At 39.8% G+C, this 24,459-nt stretch overlaps 1 protein-coding gene across 5 annotated transcripts in view; it reads right to left on the reverse strand.

The window, feature by feature from the left end:
• Positions 1-24,459, reverse strand: part of Bnc2 (basonuclin 2) — a 288,209-nt gene that overhangs the window by 116,547 nt on the left and 147,203 nt on the right. For all 5 annotated transcript variants that reach the window (XM_036179982.1, XM_036179981.1, XM_036179985.1 and 2 more), the window contains one exon: positions 533-768. In XM_036179982.1, the coding sequence (XP_036035875.1) occupies positions 533-768 (236 nt within the window). The remainder of the gene's footprint in view (positions 1-532; positions 769-24,459) is intronic.

Here is a 24,459-nt window from a genome sequence, read left to right on the forward strand (position 1 = left end):
GGGTTCACAGAACTCAAGTAGACCTTGCCTAGTGGGCACGAGAAACACCTTCACAAACCCAGCTGGAGGGTAAAACTCTCCATGCATCTGGAAGACAATAAGACTCAGTGAGTAAAATAACACAGCCCACTTTGAGCCAGGTGTAGGTGGCACTTGCCTTTAATCCCAGCACTCTGGAGGCAGAGGCAGGATCTCTGTGAGTTCAAGGCCAGCCTGGTCTACACAGTTCCAGGACAGTCAGGGCTACACAGAGAAAGCCTGTTTCAAAAAAACAAAAAACAAAACAAAACAAAAGACAGCCCACTTTAGAGACAAAGAGTTGAACTCAAAGGTGCACATAAAGCAATACTAGTCAACAGACTACTTCCGTTTCATCTACAGACTGTTGAGGCCTGACAGTAGCCTACTCCCTAACCAGAGGAGAGGATACCTACTTGGGCAAATGAGAGGAAGAAGAAAACCAGGTGTAGCCCGAGCTCTAAGCCAACCCACAAAGGGCTAGCCCAGATTCAGCGCTCATATCCTCCCTTACCTGAAGGATGTATCCTCGGACATAGTCCCGCAGGGTCCAGCCCAGGCCATGCAGTATGTGAAGCACTTCCTCCTGCTTTAGGACGCTGAAGAGCCGGTCCAGCAGGATCTTTAGCCGCACAGGCACGGCCTGTGTCCCGTAGAGCATGAGGCTGCTGATGTCAAACACCACATTGGACTGCACGATCTCCACTTGAGTGGGGTGGTACAGGTGCTGTGTGCTGAGCTTATCCAAGGCTATGGTCGTCCCACCGATGTCCCAGGTATGCGGTGGGGTAAGGAGACAGAAAGGACACAACATTAGAAACATTATTGGACATTATCCGAGCTTCATTTTGCCAGATAGCTCATAACTCTAGATATTTAAGCAAGAGCCCCTACTTCCTGTTTTGCCCCCCCCCCTTTTGATTTGGTATTTATTAATGAGAGACAACATCAGACAAAACATTTAACTTATAGGAAAAAAAGTCACTGAGGATTTTTTAATGACTGTGGCTTTTTCAAAAAAGATGACTAATTATTTCACAAATTAAACTCCAGCTCAGGTTATCACAGTGCCTTCTATTCCCCTACACAAAGACCGTAGTCCAAATTGATGCTATAGAAACAGGCTCTGCCACTATCACTCCTTCAAGTGAAGAGTCTCCTGTGACACTAGGTATGGTGGCACATACCTATAATATCAGTACAGGTGGAGGAATGTGTCCTAGGGCCAGCAGGGACTACTTAGTGAGACTGTCCTTTAAAACAGAAAAGGAGTCACTTCTGCTAACATTCCTTGTAATTCCTAAACAGTTTACAGGAGAGGAAGATGATTTTCTAAATCACAGAGTTAAAGGCCAAGCTCACACCTGGCAGGGTGAAGACTGTGTAACTGTCTCAGCGTTCAGGGTACTAATAAAGAGGAGTGAGCATTCAAGCCCAGCCTGGGTACAAAAAAAAAAAAAAAATCTCAACAAAAGCAACCACAACCACAACAAAGCCTAACTCAGAAAGAATAAGGAAGTGAATACCCATGCTGAGGGCTAAAAAAAAAAAAAAAATACAACTCAAAATAGCTAAGGAAGATTTTTGTAAAACTTTAGTTCTCTAAATTTCTCTCCAGTTTGCCTATGGGATAGTCTTGTCTTCACTAGGGTGATATCTGGAAGTTACTTAATTACTTTGTTGAAGGGTTCTTACAAGGTGTCAGATGAAAATAGAAACAAGTAACTACAACTGGAAGTTCCTGAGATCTCTGCTAATGGAGTTATCTTGTGGAGAGAGCTGAGGATGGCCATTCTCTGAGAAAATTTAGAATTTCACATTTCAGTAACTGTGCTTTCTCCTCAGCTCTACGAATGGCATCTCTCCCCTAAAGTTAAAACACTTAAAGTAAGATCCTGCATTTTATTTCCAATCTATACCTGAGTTACTGGGAATCCTACTGCTGAGATCATAAAGTGTGTGGCCCCAGCTTCTCCACTGTAAATGATAAAAGCAAAACATGTCACAGCCACAAGACTGAGAGATGCTACAAGATTCAAGAGATGGCCTGTGAAAGGCACCCATTAACTCCTCAAGAGGACACAAAAGGTGATGCAATTAACTGTCAGAATTATACACTAGAGAGTATATGCCCTAGAGAGTAAAAGTGCTAACACTGTAAGCCCGTGAGATGCTCATCTAACCTCATAAGTCAGGCAAATAGATATTAGACAGTGCTCTGCCTTAAGTCACAGCTATACCTGAGAATACCCAAGGTTCCTGAAGATTCTAGGCTACTGAATGGCCTGAGCCAAACACTTTCCCTCACAGAAGTATTGCCTACAGTCCAAATACAAGCTGAGCAATCCCAATTTAAACATACCAGCACTTCTGCATAATAATGGAGAGATTCAAAAGAGCATGCACACAGAGAGCTTTTTTCCCCTCTTTTTTTAAGTATTTCTAATGTATTTTTTAGGGCTCCTCCTCCACTCTCATTTCTTCCTGACTTGAAGCCACTAGAGAGTTCATGTACTCTTGATAAATTGCTTTCTTACATCCACAGTGTAAAGGCCCTTATCATTTACCCGCTGGCTTCATTCAACACATTTACTCCCAGGAATACTTTGTCAAAGAGTTCGGGTTTCCCCATACTTCATTTCTTGCAGCTGATTTGTCTGATCTCTCCTATTCTGGTGGTTAAGTCAACTTTGAATAAATAGCTTTAAAAATTAATTTAACGTTTGGGAAAGATAAGGGATTCACAAGCCTGCAGACTGAAGTCTTTTCTCACTCCACAGGGCATTTAGGCTGCAAACGGCAAGGGAGGAGTGCTGCTATCTTGTTCTTCTTCAAGTACAGCTTGCCTGTGCAGCCTTCTGATGAGTGGCCAATCTGCTTGGAGCCTAGCGTTGCACTTGGGGAAATCTGCTCCTCTTCCACTTCCCTTTCATCGACCCTCCTGAACTCCATGAAACACGCCTATGTTTGTGCTTGGACCACAACACATGAGAAATTGAAAGGATAACAGCAAGGACATGACACCAAATCCTGAATTTTATGCCTGGGTTTGGCATTTGGCAACTCTGCGAAATGAATGCAGACTTATGTTTAGATGTGTTCTGTCACCAAAAGGAAAGTGTTACCCCATCTTCCAAGTCATTAAGAGGCTAAGAAGTTGGTTTCAAACGAGGAAGAGACAGAATGAGAAGGGAGAGGGGCACAGATTTTCACATAACTGTAAAAGCACAAGTAAAGTATATAAGACAAAACCACTTCCTCCTAAATACTGTTTGTAAGCAGATGACAATGAGATGTTTGGCTATTTCCTGATTTTTTTTTTTTTTTTTTACATTTAATGTTTTTGTGGGTGTGCACATGTGCCATGGTGCTCATGTAATGGTCAGAGAACTTGTGGGGGTTTTCTTCTACCACATGGGCTCTGGAGATTGATCTTAGGTCATCATCAGGCTTGGGAGCAAGCACCTTTATCTACTGAGTCATCTCGTCAGTTTATGATCATTCTTCATTAATGTGTCATATGTAAAGAAGTAAGAATAGAAGGATAAAACAATATGAACAGCAGGGGTTGACAACAGGTTCTACAAGGACCTGGTACTTAGTAACAATCTTGGAAGCTACAACTTTTCTTTCACAATTACTTACTTAAGCATTAGAGCAGGGAAGGAGCTACACACCCATAAAGGTGAAGTGAATGTGTGTGTGCATGTGTCCCAGTAAAACTTTATTTACACAGATAGGTATAGGGCCAGCTTTAGACCCTAGTGCAGAAGAAGTTTGGCTAGTCAGTCAATAGGAGTAATGGCAAAGCCCAACTCGTCCACAATGAAAAGGTTCTCAAGAGTCTAGGAGGTTAACTACAGACAAGGGTGTGAAGAGTATAAGCATGGCTCACAGGTATCAGCCATAATTTCAGCCTGAACACAACATCAAAGATTACCTTTCTGTTAAGGTTCTACACTACACCAAAAAGCCTGCTTTATGGTTCCAATTCCTTGGGAATCACCCAGGTGTTTGTTCAGTGATTGTTTTGAGACAGTGATCAACTATGTAGCCCTAGTTGCCTTGGAACTCTTGTGTAGACCAAGCTGGCCTCCAACTCTCACATCTGCCTGATTCTGCCTCTTTAATTCTGATATATGTCATGTGCAACCACACACAGCTGACTCACCAAATTTTGACAACATGTGGAGAAATAAATATTAAGAAGCCAGTCTTTTGACATAAAATGTTCAAACCCAGAGCTGGACTCTGCTGAACTTTGGTATCTCCCAAACTGTGGAGGATTCAGGCCTAACTCCTGTATGGTTAGAAGGAGCATGAGTTAGGTCAATGAGGAAGAGCAAGTCTGTCCTAGTCCCAGACCACAACAATGGCGAAATGATGGACTGTAAGATCAAGTTCAGATCTTATTTACAACTAGTGGGAATTCTTTTTTTTTTTCTAAATTTGTAGTTAGCAAAGAAGCTAATAAACAGGAATCATATGAATGAATCCTAAAAAGATAATCTGAGAAAGACCACATACCAGTACTAATGATATGCTTGAGACTGTATCAGTTACGTGAGTCTAATATCAATCAATCAATCTCCCTCAATCTTGGTCCCTTCCACCCCCTCTCAAATTGAAACTAAAAATTAAGATACAGTCATAAATTTCATTTCCCATCCATATCAGAATTTCTGGAAACACTTACCATGGATTCAACTACCTTTGGGGAATTTCTCTGGGTAGATACATGTAACTTCAAATTACTGCCTGGTTCAACTAAAGGCATGCTTCCCAGTCCAAATAAAATTCATAATTTCTGCAATGACCAGAATGAAGACTATTCTAAAGAAGTTCACCTTTTATAAAATGCACAGAGTAATGTCTTTAACAGCATTTGTGAAGAAAAATAATCACGGGATGGACAAATAAGGGAAATGGCCCTGTAAGTACTTACTACAAGTCCTGTATCATTCTAGGGTTCGTAATCATTTCATTTCATTTTAAAATTAGAAAATACATCATGTTACAATGATCATACATCCTAATATCTCAGGCTAATTGGAGTTAGTTTACCAACCAAAAAAGGTAACTCAGTAACTTTACCCAGGAAAATTCTATTTCTATATGTACAGATAAACAGTTAGTAAGAAATGTGTAAGTCCTTATCATGTTAGACACCCCTAACTTCCAGCAATCTGGGCTTCCTGCCCATCACTCTGCTGAAGCAAGCATTTCAAAGGTCACCAACACCTGCCTTCTTGTGAAATCCAATAGATTTTTCATTCATTATTCTCCCTGATCTCTCCACAGCAGCTGACCTTATTGATCACAACTCCTCCTAAAATGCTGTCCTTCATTCATGCATACATTCACTAGCTCATCAGCACTTATTAACAGACCACTGAGAAGGGACCATATGTAGATGAAAAGTAATTTATGTTGTGGCCTCCACTTCAAAAGCAGACAGATGCAGAAGATGTAAATGTTGTAAGAGACTCTATAAAGGTTCTGTGGTACAGGGGAGAGAGCACAAATCTCTCAGGAAGATATGGTCTTCTAAGGGAGTTAGGACACTAGTCAGGGAACGATATAGGCACATGGAATCAAGGTAGAGGTTCTCAACCATGGCACCAGAACCACCCAGAAGGCTGTTAGATCACAGATAATGGGGCCACTTCCCCCAGGCTTTCTGATTCAGTGTAACCAAGACACTACATTTCTAGCAAGTTTTCACTTGATGCTGACATTGCTGTCCCTGACTCTACCACAACAAAGGGGAACTGAGAAACCTTAGAGGCAAAGGAGTATGGAGAATTCTAGTAAGTCAAATGAAAGGACTCTAGGGAGCTTGAATCGTAACAAGCAAGTCTATGCAGAGCTTTCAATTTTATTTTTTGTTAATAGGACAAAGAAAATGTTAATGTTCAACAAAATGGCCATTTTTAATCTTACATATGAAAATCTGACAAATGTGCAGCTGTTTAGCTAAAGAAGCAGTTGTTAGCTAACTTGGGAGACATGAAACATGGCTTCTGGAAATAACAGTAGGTAAAGAAGCTGAATGAACCTCAGTCACGGAGCTGCAAGCACAGCCTGGGAGGTGCAGAGGAACAGGTTAAGTCTGGGAACTCATGCCGGGAGATTCTTACATATGCCTCATCTACAGGGCACACAGAAAGTGTTCAATAATAAAGATGGACTCCAAACTCCCTGAGCATTCAGACTACCCTCTTATGATTCTCAATGCTTACTTATCCCTAGGAAGGGTCTTTAGAATACCAGAAAAGTCCCTTACACATATAAGTGACACCTACTGTCTAAATTCAATTTAATTACTTTCCTGGACCTTTATCATTCTCAACTGGAAAAATAATCTGTAGATACAAACTTCACATCATTTCTTTCAGAAACTAGGTTTACTACTTAATAAGGTAATGATCACCTATGCAATCAAAGAACATAAAATATTTATTTCACAATCACTGGTTTCTATAGTTACACAATACACCTACCACACCGTATAAACACACCCCAAACTGACTTCAATTATCATTATTCAGAACTTTCTTATGAAATTTAGAATATTTTCTACTAGACAAGAGACTTACTCACAGACTGTAGTTAGTCTGTCAGTAAAACAACATGAAAATAACTAATAAACAAAATGTTAATTGTTATAAGGATGCATTTTCTTTTGTTATAAACACATGAACAGTTGTGAGCATCATATATCTAGAAAAGCTAATAAATGCTTATACATATGACAGCTGTTTCAACAGTTATATCTCTAACAATGGGAAATAGCACAGAAACAGCAGTTACCTTTCCTCTTAAAGGCACTACCCATGGAAAATCTGTAAAGAAACAACCTACAGTTTTCTCTGTTTCCCCAACAGGCAATCTTGCACTGCTTAATAAATCATTAACATTCATATATTTATCATTTTGATTTTTATCAACATTGATAAGTAAAATTTAAAAAAATAAGATTTTCCATTTATAGATCCTTTTTCTTAATTTTACTGTAGACGCTAATAAATATGTTGAATGATAAAGGTCTTGCAATGAACCTTTATGGTAATACTATCTGGAGAAAGGCTGCTGGAAACAAAGGTTAAGGTTTAGAAAGTGTAGCCCTAAAGCAATGATTTAGAGTACAAAAGGTAACTACTGTTCTCCAGATTAAGGAGAGAGTCCCTAAACTCAGACACCAAGGGCCACAACCCCAACTACACCACCAGCTGCTTGACAACAGCAGCAAGTCACCTGACATGTGAAGATGTTAGGATAGCTCTTAGTCTCAAAATTCTTTCAGGTATGGCACTCCACTGACTTCAAGAGTGATACCTTAACTCCAAGGGAGTGGAAAGCATAGAAACAAGATGAAGCCAAGAAGCTGGGTGGGATTATGCTTCTGGTGAAGATGAAGCAGGACTACAGATGATTGTGACCTTCTCATCTGCAGAGGAAATCTACTGAGAGACAAAGAAAGCATTGGCTTTCCAGAGAAGCAGCCTTTCCTGCTTCCCTTGTGTGTTAATCTGCCCTAGGGATCTAGGCACTCTCACATGATCCTGTAACTTCAACTCCACATTCTCAACTCTAAACACAAAATTGACCTGTATTGCTCAGAGAGAGAGGACTAAGAAACTTGGCCAAAATGGTTCAAATCCAATTTACTTCATTGTGCTATTTTTCTCATAGGAACTCTCTTTGTAAAATGATGTAAATTTAAGAAAAAGGAAAATTATATAAAACCATCTATCATCCCATTAAACAACGCAAGGACTATGCACGTATTGATATGTCGATGAGTGACTTTACATGGCTGAGATGATACCTGCAGATACCAGATTCTGTTCTGTTGAACTGTTTTTCTCTCAATATTATCTAGCAAGAACATTCCAAACCAACTCTAATTAGTTCTTGCTCTCCTACCTAATCAGTCACTGATTAGTCCCATTGCAGTTGGTCATGAGTCAACTCCTTCTTTTTGATCTAACTTCTACCACTTGAGAACAGGTGTGTAGACCCTCATGCCCTCCTTACTGTAATGCTTCTTCACTAGGTTTGGGTCTCTCTCCTACCTGACTAGTACAAGACTAAGCCAGTTTCCTAAAATGTACTTGGCCTGTCTCTCAAAGGTTTCTATTATGCTCCCTAGTATTTTCACATAGCTCATCCCTCCAATACACGCTCTTGCACACACACACACACACACACACACACACACACACGCACACGCACACACACACACACACACACACACACACACACACACACATCATGCACATGTGTACACCAAACATGGTCACATGACCATGAACAGGGTTGTTTTACTTCCCAGAATAGTAATTCTCTGACATGAACCCTCTATTCCAACCAAAGTAAGTTAGTTACCCGCTGATTTCCCAGCACTCTAATATTCGGTCATTCATTCAGTGGGCATTTCCAGGCCCTGTACTGTTTTGAGTCAAAACAGAGATGATTCAGGCCCACTTGTGGTTAATAAAGGATGGCAAAAACATTTCAAAAAATATAAACAAAACAAAACAACAAAACCCCAGCCAAGCATGGTGGTACTCCTTTAATCCTAGCACTCAGGAGGTTGAGGCAGGTAAATCTCCAAGTTTGAAGCCAGCTTGGTCTACAGAGTGAGTTCCAGGAAAGTTAGGGCTACACAGAGAAATCTGTCTTGACCACTCCCTCCCCCCCAAAATACCAACAAGCACAAAATTGCAAACACATATTCATCACTCAAACATAATTTACAGAGGGAGTGTGGGGGGCCAAGGAGAACCACTTCAGCTAGGGCATGATGAGAAAAAAAAAGAATCAAAGGAGAAGCTGCAGACACAGCAAGGTTCGATCTGCACAGCTTCATTTTTCCGAATTTTAACATCAAGGCGGCTCCGAGGTACCTTTCTCCTTTCCCATGAACTCTTTTTTTTTGAGCTTTCCTTGTGGTTCTGTTTTCTTTTTCCACAAAGGCGGGAAAAACCCCCACATCTAGCAAAATACCTCAACAGAGTCGGCACTTCTATGCCAGCTGTGCATGTGGCTAGCTACATGCTGAATCAGCTGAGGTCACAAGAGCATGGTGTGAGGTAGTGACGGCTAGGACATAAACCACTGTGGGGTTTAGCTCTCATACTGTCGAATGGATGAAGGGCTGGATATGGGGAAGTCCAGGTACACTCCTAACAACAAACTGGTCAAGGCGGTGAGTCCACCTTCTCAGGGGCTTGCCCAGGCCCCCTTCTCAACCCTCTCCCCTACACTTCAGGCCTCCAGGAACAATGAGCTTACCGAATGACTGCAATTTAAAGGGCAAGGTTGGGGTGCTATCTTGACAGGAATTCTAAGATTTACTTATTCCTTTTCCTAAGGCTTCCAACATTTTCTAGATAGGGAAAAAGCAAGATGGAAGTCTGGTATGCAAAAAACGACAACAAAGTGAACAGATTGGGTCATAATGTCTATCCATTATGAAAATCATCCACAGATGATCACTAGATTTGTGACCAATGTGCTAGGTATTTAGTCTCCACTGTGTAGAAGAAAGGAGATGCAAGAAAGGTTCAAAGAGCTGTAAGAACAGCATCCACTAAGAGAAAAGTATTTGATCTTACAAAAGGCTGGGCAGAAAAAATCTAAAGGGAACAGAAAACTTGCCCTATTTCTGTGTGGAAGGGTAGGGTGCTAGGGTGCTAGGGGTTGAACCCAGGGTATCCTGTGTTTGGTAATCCTCTAACCATTGACTTATACCCATCCTCCACCACCCCTCTCTTAACTTCCTTTTCATATGTAGAATTTCATCTGGAAAAAGCAGAACTACACAGTAAAAATTCCAGTTAGAAACACACACACACACACACACACACACACACACACACACACACACACACACACTCATACATGCATGCATGTGCCTCTCAAACTATTAATCAAGTTGCTGAGGGATTATGACTTACCTAGATTTCCTTAAAGTGACAGAAACAGAACCTCAAATTTACAATTAAACAAAGCAAAAATTGAGGCCGGCTTATAATTTCAATACTTTCAGAGGATCTATAGTTTTCCAAAGTGATAGCTAAACAATAAAACTAAAAAATGCAAGAGACATGCATATATAGGAAAAGAACATTCAAATGACGTGAAGAACAGAATTGCAACCAAGACAACAGGTAGAATTTTTGTGGCTCATTAAAGAAATGGAAATTAAATGAATGTAAAGTGTGACATAGAATATGTAGTAAATATATAATATACACTTTTGACTATATTGCTAATCTAACCAAAGTAATACCCATTATAAAATACATTTTTAAGTAAATACACACTAAGGTGAGTTGTCTATCTAAAGAAATAATAGTAATAATAATAATATAATAATAATAATAATAATAATAATAATAATAATAGTGTATAACTATTTTCATTGCAATTTTCAATAACAGGAATCACTCCAGAACTTTCAAATAAATTAAAATAAATGTAAACCTATAATTCTGAAGACTCCACTTTCAAAATTTCTGTGAAGGTCATAGAAATAACACATTCAGATACTTTTTTTTAACTTAATGTAGGAGTACAAAAGTGCTTTTCACTGATCTTAGAAAACTGGCTCTCAGTGGTAGATCATAGCTCTTAGTTTTCCACAACTTCTTAAAAACATGATTTTCTTTAAAAGTCAAATTCAAGTGACTCTGGTGATTTGTACAGGAATATGCTAATTACAGGCATATGTCCAGAAGCTTCCATCTAACAGTTGTTCAGGCACAGTGGTGTGGAGCTTACAGCCATTATTTTTATTCGCTGAAATAAGGAGTGTGAAAGTGAAATTATTATTAAAAACCACCCACTCCACAGTACAAAACAATTAGAAATTAATATGAAAAGTATGGAAAAGAAAATTTGTTATTTCACTAACTTTAGTATTGCCTTGGATATTTGAGTGTTTTTAAATGTCAGTTTGAAACAACTTTATAAGTTACATAAAACTCACTCTTTTAACATTGGGAGCATGCCAAGTGAGCTTTAAATTACAAAGCTGGCTAGAGAAATTCACATCTCTTCTCAACCACCTTTAGGACTCTATACTACAGGAGCGTCCAGTAGTCAGTCTTTAGGACAAATGGACCCAGGCATACTATGCTACTGTCTAATAGATTAACATTTACTACATGTCCTTGAGTAAATTTTTAATAGAGTTCTTTCCATGATTGTTGTTACAGTTCTAAAATCAAGTTTTTACTGACAGTATTTTGTTGATGCAGTTTCCAGGGTCAGAATTTAAGGTTTTGATTACTCATAAATAGAGTATCTTTACTAATTCTGCCTCAAATGTCTCAGCTGTACCTTCTGAATTTATGGGGGTGACTGGTTCTTCATTCCTGCTAATATGGCCAATAATGTCCTCTTATGCCACATTTTATCATACGCACACTAGACCCAATATAACGATATGTCATTTCAATGGAGCTAGCCCATGAACTTCCACAGGTTTAATGGGATTTTGCGTATTTAGAATTTCCTCATAAAAGGGCCCTTTGGAATCATTATAACATCAATCCTTTGCCATTATAAGACTCAGTTCTCACACTAGAAAAGACCATCAGGGCTCAAGGCAAAGACTTAACCTTCTCATAGACTCTAAGCCTGATCCTAATAAAAGCTTTCCCACTAAGGGACAACATTAATAAAGAGCAATGATGGCATATTAAAAAACTTTTTAGTGAATCAGGAGATCATGGAGTCAGAAATGATTGTGATTAAGAGAAAATTCCTTATGACTTGAATAATATTTAGATCTGCAGATTTTATTCACTACTTTTGGGATAAAAAATTATGTAATTGGGAGCAAATTAGGTACATTTTACAATAACTCATGTTCTACTTAAGTCACAACTCTCTCTGTGTTCCTGTCAAAGTTGAATTAATTTAGGTGAGTTAATGAGAGGAGATAGGAGGCTTCTATGTAGAAATTACTTTTGGGGGAGAGAAGAAAAAAAAAAGATAGGTAGTTGGAAAAAGCCTATCTCCTAGCCTGGTAATGAAAACTTCAGCCCAGATGTACAGACGTTTTGATTCCTTTCTTAAAAAGACAGTGTTGGTAGCTTTTGATTCAAAAGTCTACCAAGACTCCACAAACCCTGATGACATGCACCACCTATGGAAGACACGTGAATGACCACTTTTATTGGATGAGGGATAGTCTATCAATACTCTCACACTCTGTTATAAATAAGGCTCTACACTGTAGGGAGGAAGACAGGGCAAAAGTAGATCTCGTAAGCCCCATCAGCCACTGTGTTTAATCAGCTTCAGTTGGCACGCAGCTCTCAGAACGTGGGAACAGATAGTCAGAAACACCCACAATTAGTCAAGGGGAGAATGTGAGCTGCACTTGAGACCATGCAGCTAATATTTCAAACTGATTGGCACTTCTCCCCTGTGGCCTTACGCATAATAAAGTCCTCAGAACTGATGTTGGAAGTCATTAATGTCTGACTGCAGCACCCATAAAAGCAGACTGTCAACATGTGGATGTTCAGAAGCTCACACTCCTGGCAGACAGGTGCAATGGGCTGCTTCTCCTTGTTCCCCTCATTCCTCTACCCCCCATGGCCCAAGTCTAGGGGCACATATTTGCTCCTATGTGGCAACTTTCTGAGAAGGCGGTAAAGAGAAAAGGGGAAAATGAATCTATAGACTTGACAGTAGCTGTAGGAAGAGTTTTGGTAATTACATTTCCTTGCTGAAACCAGGTTTACAGGTTTATTACTACTGCTATGGTTCTATCCAAATGCTGAGATGCCAAGACTAGCCTAAAGTTGGCAACAACGTAACCCCTATTTCATTCAATTTTTGTATCAATGATGTAAATATATGTTGGCCATAAAAGATAACCCATTAAAATATAACATGAAATTTTTAAATTTGCTTCTTGAGTGAGTTGCGTGCCTTTTTATTAAAAACAAAGAAATGAATTCTTATATAAACAAAACATCAGCTTTATAGACTTATTTTTCCTTGAAGGAGCATATATCTACAGAACGTGTTCATGAAAGAAACACCTAAATGCAGCACATGCTTTAAACTCTATCAGATACATTAAGGAAACATTTCAAGATTGAGGGAGAGTATTGACATCATAAGCCAGTGTCTAGTAGCAAATACCTAAAAGAAATCACTAGACTCTGACTTCTTCATCTTTTTAAACGAATGTGTCACCTTTGTGTCATCAGGGTTTTTTTTTTTTCCTTCTCTCCCAGTAAGTCAGTCTGAAATCTCATTCTACATCCATAATCAATCTTTTAGTTTTCTTCTGCTACATGGAATCCCTTAAAACTCTTGGCTACCACAGGCACTTCTGACAGTGATGTTTGTTTTCTTCTGGATTGCTGGATTTGCATGATGCATATATCAAGTATCAAACTGCTTTGCATTGATGACTGGTGGGATCAAAGACCTGATATAATGATTTACTCATTAAAAAAAAAAAAAAAAAAAAAGGCTGAGAAGAAGTCTCAGGGCTTAGCAAAAAATCTAAACTAACCAAGTATTAAATGCATGACAAAAAAAAATGCCAACAGCCAGAACAATGTCTCTTGATGTTTCATAAACACAACCGACATACAATTGACCAGACAGGAATGGCACCTGCCACCCTCCAAATCTTCCAGGGTCAAGCAATGGCAAAATAAAACTACTTTCTACACACCATGGCTTCCGCTTTTAGAAAACAAGTTTGGGAGAATAAGGAAAACAAAGAAACAGAAGAGATATCTGTTCCTGCTTTTGGGTTCTGTTTACTAATCTGATCATGATAATGACTCTAATTTCTAATTAGAAAAGTTCTATTAATCAGTACCAACAGACACAATAAAAAAAATCAATGCAAATTGTGAAGTGTAGTATTTGTTATTTCCTTTAGATATGACTGTGTTTAAAAACTCAGTAATAGAAAACACTTGCCAAATTCATTTAGTCTCTGACTGAGGCACACATATGTGATCTTCTAATTTACAGCTTGTGTGTACAGATGTTCACACTTAGTAAAAGGGCTTCTTAATAGCTTTTTTTAATTAAAAGTGTGTTGATAATAGGTGTTTTAAACATATCCAAACAACACAGCTGAACTGACAAATGCCTGTCTTCATGCCCGACCATGTCTCATATTGTGGCAAGATTTTATGAGACAGGGAAGATTCTAGGATTGAGTCGCATGTATGTAGAATAAACGCTACCCCCAAAAGCTTCCCTATCAAATCTTTCATTATTATTTTTTTCTCTATGATCTTTTTCCAAGTAGAAAACGTTAGAGTGCTACTGAGTTTATGTAGCCAAAAGCAGAACCATACAGTCACTGCTTACTGCCTGCATTCCCTCTGTAAAACTTTGAACCCCATCCAGCTTGACACACTGCCTCTTCAGTTAATAACTATCAAGTTTCCCCTCGTCTCCTGTCTACTTTTCTGGGAGGCAATTGCGCACTCAGCACCCCGAGATAATAACACACATCTATAAGATAAAAGCAGTGGCATTAATGTAATTGTCTGCCTCTCTCTCTTTAGCCTAATCTTTTTTTTCCTTCAGTTTTGACTGCCTGTATGACACCTGTTTTTGTCTCCTCTGATCCTACGACAGGTTTTCCGCTGACAAGGTTTTTGCCTGACAGAGATTCTGCAGACAAGAACATAATAAAATATGAAGAACTGCTTGTCAGAGTTGCTGCCAATGCTCACATGAAATAGAGAGAAAAAAGACCTTTTTTTTTTTTCAGGGGCCCTGTGATGGTCGCATTTGGCATGTCAGAAAAAGGATCTCCCTAGCCAAGCTCTCCAAGCCAAACAGGTGTTTTCTTTTATGTTAGAAGTTGATTTGTTTTTTAATTTTTACTGATAGTGGAAAGCATGATCAGCCAAGGGGGAGGCAGGAATCCGTTACTCTCATAGTATTGCAGGAAAAAGCGCTTGAAAGAACTATCAGCTAAAACAAAGTTATTTGACACCAGACTGTATCTTCTAAAGAAAACAAAACTTCCAACATCTGTTCATGATCCAACAAAGTTAATGTCTTTAAATGTATTTCCTAGGTAGTGGGCTATAAAACCTTCTATATACCTCTCACTTACTTTGTTGTCTAAAGACTTGGAGAAAAATTAAAGCTAAAACAGAGTAAAAACTCAAGAGGAATGAAGAAATGGGAATTAAGACAAGGAACCAGCAGCAAGGGACTTCTGGGAAAGAAACAGACAATTAGGGATCAGAGACTTACAGAACAAAATAAATTTCCATAAACCTTTGTCTTTCCTAACCCAGAAGCATCTCAAGAATGAGGTCTCCTCTCCAGGGCTCCCTGGCTCAGTAGGAGGATGGCATCACAAACTAGCACCCTCCTGTGAGAGGACACACAAGAGCACTCACTCACTCTGTGAGTGCAGGGCAGGGAATGGTGGGAGCAGGGAATGGCTCCTCATGCATGAACAGGGCACCATGGGCAAGACTGCACATGTTCAGTACCATGGAGATGCTGAAATGGGAAGCCCTGCGCAGAGTTCACAGTGACCAAGAGACTACTAGCGCCTTTAACCGAGGCTTCCATATTTTCACAGCAGTTCTAACTACTCTGCTACCAATCCATTTCACCTAAGATTAAGCTTTCTAAGTTTATGTTATGCACAGCCAGCCTCCAATAGCATGGTGACAGGTACAGGGTTCAACAATTTGAGGCGGGGTGGGGGAGCAGGGTTTTATGTATCCTGGGCTGGCCTTGAACTATGAATCAAAGGATAACCTTGAACATCTGATCCTCTCCCCTCTGAGTGCTAAGATTGCAGACATGCCCTGTATATCAGAGATGGTAATATGTAGACAATATAAGAATACTTCTTACGGACAATTTTATAACCTTTTTTTTTTTTTAAAGATAGTACCTCCAAAATCTGGTTTATACTTATACTTACTGCACATCTCAGTTTGAACTCGCCACATTTCAAGTGCTCAAAACAAGAGTTCTTATTGGGCAGCCAGGTCTAGCACTGACTTCACACTTGTTGGCCAAAAGAATCTAAGGCCCAGGCGAACTGCCATTTCGATTGAATGGGTTTGTAACCCCATGCCTAGTGTCACCGACTGGCCATCAACAAGTTGAGAACCCCAGCAGGTCAATGTGGGACTTCCATTGCTACTGGAGAGCCACACAAAGGAGACCGCAATTATCTCTACTGGACCTCTTAATGACACTCCTTGTCATCTACTCAGCTCTCGCAGTTACTCAGTTCCTAACACATAGCAATGTGTGTATAGGCCCACAACAGATTGACTAGGGAAGATCTGAAGGGTGCAAACACTTAGCAAAAAATGGGATGCAGAAACGCTATTTCAGGACTCTCAGGTCAGAGTTCTCTGTGATAGTATTCTTATCACAGTTCCATAAAGGAATGGGGGAGGCTGGAGGAAGCCATCTCTTACGATACAACAGGGAGAAAGATTGGTGAGGAGCATCATGACAGCATGCTTGTGCATGAGTCCTTACAACCAGGTGAAGATACTAGTTTATCTGAATAGTGCATCCGCTAAAAGGAGAGGAGCGGAGGGTGTTTCATTTATCGCCACTTCAATTTGTGTTCCGCTTAACCTGGTGAACTCTAGTTAATTAAGATGTTCCTATAAACAATTAAGCTTCCTGTAGGATCGTTAGCAAGATATAAAAATTTATGATGTAATAAAATGCAATAAAATGATAAAGTAGTGATGGATAAAATACCCACCAAAGTATTCACATGCAAAAGGATAGGTGAGAAAATAAGAAAAAGCAGCTTTTACACAGTTGAACCTGTAACTACTCCAGGTTTTTGCTTTTGTTTTCCCAACAAGTACATATGCACTACAGTTCCTTTTAACTGGTCCTGGGCTATGGCTGTCTCTCCTTCTGTTCAGATAGAGCTCACATGACATGACAGGGCATGGAGCACACACGCTTGCCCTAGAGGTGCTGGAGGAAATGATTGCCCCTAAAGAGCTCTGGGCCCAACAGCCAAGATAACAAACACAGAACTCAATACTGAAGAAAACTTTCTACACTGCACTTCAAGAAACTCTTGCCTTTGTCTCTGAGATAGGATCTCATACACCCCAGGCTGGCCTCAAGCTTACCATGCAGCTGAGAATGATCATGAACTTCTGATTCTCCTGCTTCTACCTCCCAAGTGCTACAACTCTTAGATAGTCTCATAAATGTTAATGTTTAGAATTACTTTATTGACTTCATAATAGGATTTACAGGTACAATTCCTGTGCCAGAACTTTAGGGTAACTCCCATCTCATTTTATCTTCCTTCAAACCACTGTGATACTTAGGCACATTCCTGTTATTATGTGAATTTGCACATAAAAGAACTGAAACACAGGAAAGACACTAGTCTGCCTACAGCTATCTTTTAACTAGTCAACTCTGATACATCATATCGGTTGTTTGGACTTAGTAATTGTAACAACTAACACTTTACCAGGCTTTTACTATGTACAAATCCTATGGATGATTTCATTTAATCTTAAAAGAACCTTGTGTTGGAGTTTTCATTATTTATATTTCACAGAACAATGAGAAAAACCAAATTCCATAACCTGGAAAAGGTTCTGCCAGCCAGTGCTAGAGCAAGCAGCGGGCCGCTCCCTCCACAGCTGTCCCTTTAACTCACTTTCCAGCCTTCCCCTTCAACTGATAGAGTGCTTTGTCATGAGCTGAGAGTCTGTGTACTTCAATTTCACCCTGGGAACCCGACCAGTAAACCAGCACCCACTGCACCTTGGACACTAGATCTTGCAACACTCATACTACACTGCATTACCAAAATATCTGAGAAGCTAGCAGGCCCGGGGCCCAGGACTTTGAAAAAGAGGTACTGTCTGAGCTATGCTCCAAGAAAATGTAAGGAGTTCAAGGCACCGTCTGAAAGGTGAGTTCCCAGGCTGAGAAAGCCATGGGAACGAGCAGCTGAGGGGCTCAATTGGAGACTAGTGAGTGCCCTTCATCAAGCACAAGCCTTTGCATCAGGATGTCCTCCTCCCTGTAGGGCTTATCAGCTCTGATCAGGGAGGAGAGGAGGCAGGCAGAAGAGGGCACTCTGCCCTCAGGTCAAGCAACAGGCTTCTGTGCCAGGCAGGAAATGTCCTTGTTTTTATTCTCTGAAGTGAAGTAAGTGAAGAAATGTTCAAGGACTTTCTTCATGGAGAGACCAGGACCCTCAACAGAGCGCAGGGGCGGCAACAGCTGGTTTCGCTAACCAAAGAATTTTGCAGGTTCTAGTACAGTTTCTAGAAGAATCAGGCCTAGCGGAAAGACAAATTCTGCTAAGCAGACACTGTGGCTAGCACATCACAGAAAGAAGCCACCTTTAAGGGGGTGCACGCAGCGTCTCCACCCCTGTGCTTCTGACTGGAGCCCAACTTCCTGCCTCCGGTCAAGGAGCACCCAAATGAGTACTTTGCTGTACAGCTCACCAGACTCTGAAATCCTGCTAAAAATGTTCTTCCAAAGCAACACTTGTTGATAGATCATCTCTAGGCCAATTAAAGTGAGGCCAGAGCTCTGCAGTAGGTCAGTATGTGAACACATTATCTTCCTTTAAGAAAGAAAAGGTCAGGGTGCTTCCCCCCAGATTCTTAATTATACTGATAATTCTATAAATTCTTCTATAGGCACTACTACCAAGCCTCTTGGAATGAACAGAAGAACATAGAAATGTCGTGTTTTATTGCTTAGGATAGAGGACTGTCTAATGTGAAAGGAGAACATTCCAGAGAGAAAACTGGATGGGAAGGAACTCTTAGTGCTACATGGCAGAAAGACTGTCTCAGAGACACGAGATCCTGATTGAGACAAACTTGTTTCATAGATGTTTAGACAATTCATAAGCTTAACACAGACTGGGACAAATAGTAAAGACGTGTGACCTCTCATATGATAAGAAACAAAGCACTGGTTTTGATCTGCCCCGCTCAAGTATTTATAAGGTACCACGTCTCTAATAAATTTGAGGAATTTGTAAACAGAATTCCAAGGGCTCATGATTCTAAATGTAGGACTAATATAACCAAGAGTTTTGATTACAAGATGCCCTGGATCCTGGGTTAGAATTTCATTTTACAAACTGGGTCTTATAATAGCAACTCAATTGAAGCTTATACATTTAGTAAATAAAAATACAGAATATCCAGCTATGTCTGTGTGATGAACACTTACATTAAAAAAAAATCACTACAAGTTCATTATACTTTCCACTTGAGGGAGGGTCCCTAGTCTGATAAGATACATTAAGTAAAAGCTGAGAACTCAAATTTAATGATATTGTTAAGAAAAATCACACTTCATAAATTATACAAAGAAAGGGTTGAAACTGGGGCTGGAGAAATAGCTCAGCAGTTAATAATACATACTACTCTTGCAGAGGACCTGAGTTTTGTTCTCAGCACCTACACAGGAAGGCTCATGACTGCCTGTAACTCCAGCTTCAGATGATCCAAGGCTCTCCTTTGGCCTCTTGCAGGCACCTGAACTTATATTCTCCCACTCCAAGTGCAAGTGTGTATATGTGTACATGCACACATACAATCTTTTCAAGTTAATCTTTAAAAGAAATGCTTAAAATAAATGAATTATATGAAGAATAAGTCTTACAGTATATTAAATCATAAAGTAAGATGGCATATGACTCTCAATTAACTTTATTTTCCTCAGCATTTCATGTGTCATACAACCAAAGGTCACATGGTAGACTACTTTATCTGTATGTTTAATAACCAGTCGGTGATAGATGGTCTAGATGATGCAAGCCTGCTCAGTTCACGGTAAAACAAAACAAAACAAAACAAAACAAAACACCAAAGGGTTTAGATAAAATATGGGTAGGAAAGAAGCAGGTTTGATGAAGCAATAAGGTAACAATGCAGGATGCTATTTTCCCTAAATAATTGCAAGTAATAAAAGGAAATCATGCTAATAGAATATAATAAAGAAGTGCTCCCAAGAATTCCAATGCAACAACATTCTTACAGGGAGGCACCAGCCAAAAGAAATAATACTCATCCTAATGAAGATCACCTGGAAGTGAATGAAAAATTTTTGCCCTCACTCAGCTTGGTGGAAGAGTATTTCCTTTTCCCGATGCTAAGTAGTCTACATGGAAAATAATTTGTACTCAGTACGCTGCTGTGAAATTCACTAAGTTGAGTATTATACTGTTTACTGATCAATTCTGTTCTTCCAAATGTCCTCTAACATATCTGTCACTCTCAGGAGCAGCAGAACTGATTAAGAGAGGAGGGAAGGTAAAATGGAGACAATCTGAACAAATGAGCTTCATCAGAAGTGAGAAGTATTGCTAGTTTAGTAAAGGGAAAAAATTAAATAGATTAGATTCCTAAAAATCAGGCTATATTTTTATCAGCTATGAAACTAATGTATATACCATTGTATAAAAACAATTTCTCAATAGTCTTGGCTTATAATTAAATATTTCCTAAAAACCATTTAGAATTTTGGCTTATTTTCACTTTTGCTACTTTATTTATACTCTGATTTTAAAGGTTTAGAAATAATGTCTTCATCTGGACTGTGGACACTAAAATTAATTTACAAATAATAAACAATAAATGGCTCTGCCACTTTCACAAGGGCAACAGTTCCTGTTGGCAACATGTCTCCTGACAGCCAGTTCAGAGAGAGGATGGAGAAGACAGTCCCTCATCCACCTTCACTCAGCACAAAGAACATTCTAGTAATACTGGCTAATTTTGAAGGTTATGCCAAATCTTTGACTGGAGACTCAAGTCTGCAGGTCTAGTGTTGGAAGAAAGAGTCAAAATACAAACTGAATGTCTATCAATAAAACTGTATCACAAGGGGCTGTGAATGCTCATGTCCTTATATTTTATTTGTATCCTTACACCAGCAGGGTTGGCCTTGTAGGAAAGCTCCACTTCCTAAACTCTGAGGGTCAATGGGGAGAAGGTTTGTGGAGACAGCACAAGGTAAATGGGAAAAACAGGAGTAAAGAAAATTAGCTGGCAGGATGCCACAGTCCTTCATAAGGACTCTGAATAGAAACATGACAGAATTAGAAGCCCTGAGCTTGTCGGCTAAATTGTTGCATACATCAGGTAGCTATCCTATACCAAGAAAACAAGTTTGTATTTTAAAAAGTTAAATTTAACAAACCTCACTTTTGATTAGCAAAAGAGCTAACTAACATTTGTCATAAATGGGGAAAATAGGAAATCATTTATTAACTTTTACTCAGTAGGAAATTGTACTGGCATCCAATCACTGTTCTCAGTGCCCCTACCCAGACTCATTAGAGCTAAAGATTTCAAGCAAGTAATTTGTAAAGAGCAATGCTGCCCCCTAAGTTATTTCAACACCCAGATTTTGTAAGAGGCCGAATTAATCTCTCTTCAAATATTTAAAAACATCTCTCCAAGGTTTCTTGAAGGCACTTAATGTCTTCAATTCCAGTAAGCTTAGGAAGCAGTTAGTAAGACTATGGAGTGTGCATATACATAACATGCACATACGTGTGTGAGTCTGTATATTTGCACATGGGAGCATGTACATCTTATACAATGACACATGAAACCCAGCACTTTAGAACAAATTAATAACAACAGAGATGTAAGAAGACACTTATTCAAAAGAGATCAAAAATTTTCTGTTTCTAAAATAAAGACTGTGTGAATCAGGAACTTGGTTATTTGTAAGCAGCAAGCATTCCTGTTTGCGTGTGCATGCATGTGTGTTTTAAATGCCACAGTAACAAGCAGAACACAACAAATGCTACCACAAGACAGTTCTGTGTGCTAGCACAGTGTCTTTTCTGTCCCACACATTTTTGGAGAGAAATCACACACTACAAAGGCCAAGCTACTTCCTCCTTGTTCCACACAGAGGACGCTGTATGGGTAAGGTGGCCAGAAAGACTGCCATGTCTCACCTGAGCAGAAATAATTGGAGACATGATTTCAGGGTTTCTGTGCAGGGGGAGGGAATGAAGCAATTAGTGGAAATGCTAGGGGCAAAATGAGTGGGTGCTCTCATCCCACTGCCAACTCAAAGGCCGGGAGCCAACCCTCACTGTCATACTTGCCCTAATGAAGGGGGTAGGGAGGCTCTGCAAACCCCTGTGTATGTATATATTTCAAGTTATGTACAGATATGTCCATACTATGAGGTAGAAGAAAGGTCAAGATGATAATTGTGAGGGAAACAACTTGAACTAATTTTACTTAGATCTGAGAAACCCCAAAATGAATATCTTAGCAAAAAGCATTTGTAAGAATACAGTGGGGGAAAGCAGAGTTTACTGTAATAGAAACATCTTATTCAAGATGGTAAAAACTCAAACATCCTTCAGAAAGCTTCCAAAAAAAAAAAAAAAAAAATACCTCACTGGCCAGGACTAAAACATGTTTTTCAGGAAGGAATAAAAACAGCATTTGTGTTTTACTACCCAACTAATGTAATACGCACATGGAAGTGGATCTATAAGAGAAATTCTAGTGACACAGTCAACTGCTAGTCTCACGAGACTCCCACAGGAGCTAGATGACGCTAATACAAGCAGGCTCTAGATGGAAAAGAAAAGCCCTTTGTTTCATTATTAACCCCTCTTTACTGCTCAACTTCTGTCCAATATGTATTTTTCACATAGAATATTTATTAAAGCCTTCATTTTATCATTAGTTTTCCACTGTAAGATTATAAAGCATCACTTGACAGGAGAACCCAGGACTTTACAAATGCTTAAACACACACTCTACCACTGAGCTATACCTCCAGCGCTAAAACACTCCCATTAGTATCATAATTTACAATAAGAAAACTGAGGGGTATGTTAAGTAAGTAACACCCCATTAAAGGAGAGAGCCATGATTTCTTTTTTTTTTTCCTTTGAAGAGTCTACATCACTCTGCCTTCAATGACCTCATGTGATAGGTAAGGAGCATAAAGTCTCTAATTATTTTCTAGCAAAACCAATACCACCAGCTAGGCACAGGGGTGCAAGCCTATCCAAGCACACCAATACTCTCAGTGAGGCACAGCAGTGCATGTTTATATGCCCAGACCACCTAACACTGGAGTAAGAGGATCATGAGCACGTGAGTGCATGCTTGCATGCATGCACAAGACACACACACACACACACACAATTTCCTCCAGGAAATAAAAAAGGATGTCTGAAAAGTGTCATAAGCAGAATTGTGCTTCCCCAAAATTAATATACTTGAAGCAACATCTTGGAATCTTGGAATGTGGCTATATTTGGATATGTAGCCTTAACTAAGATGAGGCCCTTGGGGTGGCCCTCTGAAAGTCTGACTGGTGCCCTTGTAAGAAGCCGAGGCTCAGAAGCACCAGAAGACACCAATGGTAAACACAGAGGCAAAGACCATGCTAGGTAAGCCATCTGATGACTAAAAATCCCTCAGAATAAAACTAACTCTGCTAACAACTTGACTTCCAGGATCTACCTTCCAGAGTGACAAGAACATAAATGTCTGTTGTTTAAGACACCCAGTCACCTCAGAATAATCTGTGTCCACATTTCCTCCACTGACCTTATCATCCTTAATGGTTTGGGGGTAGAGGCCCTAGGAAACTAGTACAGGAAAACCAGAAGTCTTTTAGCAGCATTGCCCCGTCAACCACCCCAGCCGCAGTTCATCTGCCTACCATCAGGCTAAGTGTCAATGAAGCCAGGAAGGGTTCTAGCTCCAAAGGACTGGTTACTGGGTTATGGCTGTGTCACCAAGCACACCTCTTCCAACTTCTTTCCCTTATGCTACTGTCTCTCTCATGGAAACATGGCCGAGAGAGGTCCTTACAACTCCAACACACATGCCCAAGCAAGCGAGGTACATGATAAATTAAAAGCATTTTCAAGACATGGCCTGGTGGTGTTACCTCAGATCTTGCTAGAATAACATGACATTTATAAAAAATACAACCCACTGAATGTTTGGCACTGCTGGGGAATGAAGAGTATGTCCACTTAAGAGCCAATACCCGAGGCTGTCAAAAAAACTCAAGCCAGGGTTTCTTCTATAAACATTACCTATCTTTTAAAATTACACAGTCTAGGGGGTGGAGAAAATGTCTGCTTATTTCCATGTCTCCTTTTGCTTAAACACAATAAACACAAACCACACACAATAATATGTTAACTATGCAGTGAAACCACGTTGATGGAGCAGCACTTTGTACCTGGCAAACAATATCCACACTGGAATCTCTGTTTGGGCCACCCTCACTCCAGTGACACCTACATGCAGTGCAGGCTTTAACAACATGGGCCTCCTCTCATCCCAGTGCACACTGAAGGGGTATTTACAGGTTACTTTTTCAGATACCAGCCACTTGTTCACCCTCCTTAAACCATACAAAGTT

This window comes from Onychomys torridus, chromosome 2 (assembly GCF_903995425.1).
Source record: "Onychomys torridus chromosome 2, mOncTor1.1, whole genome shotgun sequence".
Taxonomy (NCBI): domain Eukaryota; kingdom Metazoa; phylum Chordata; class Mammalia; order Rodentia; family Cricetidae; genus Onychomys; species Onychomys torridus.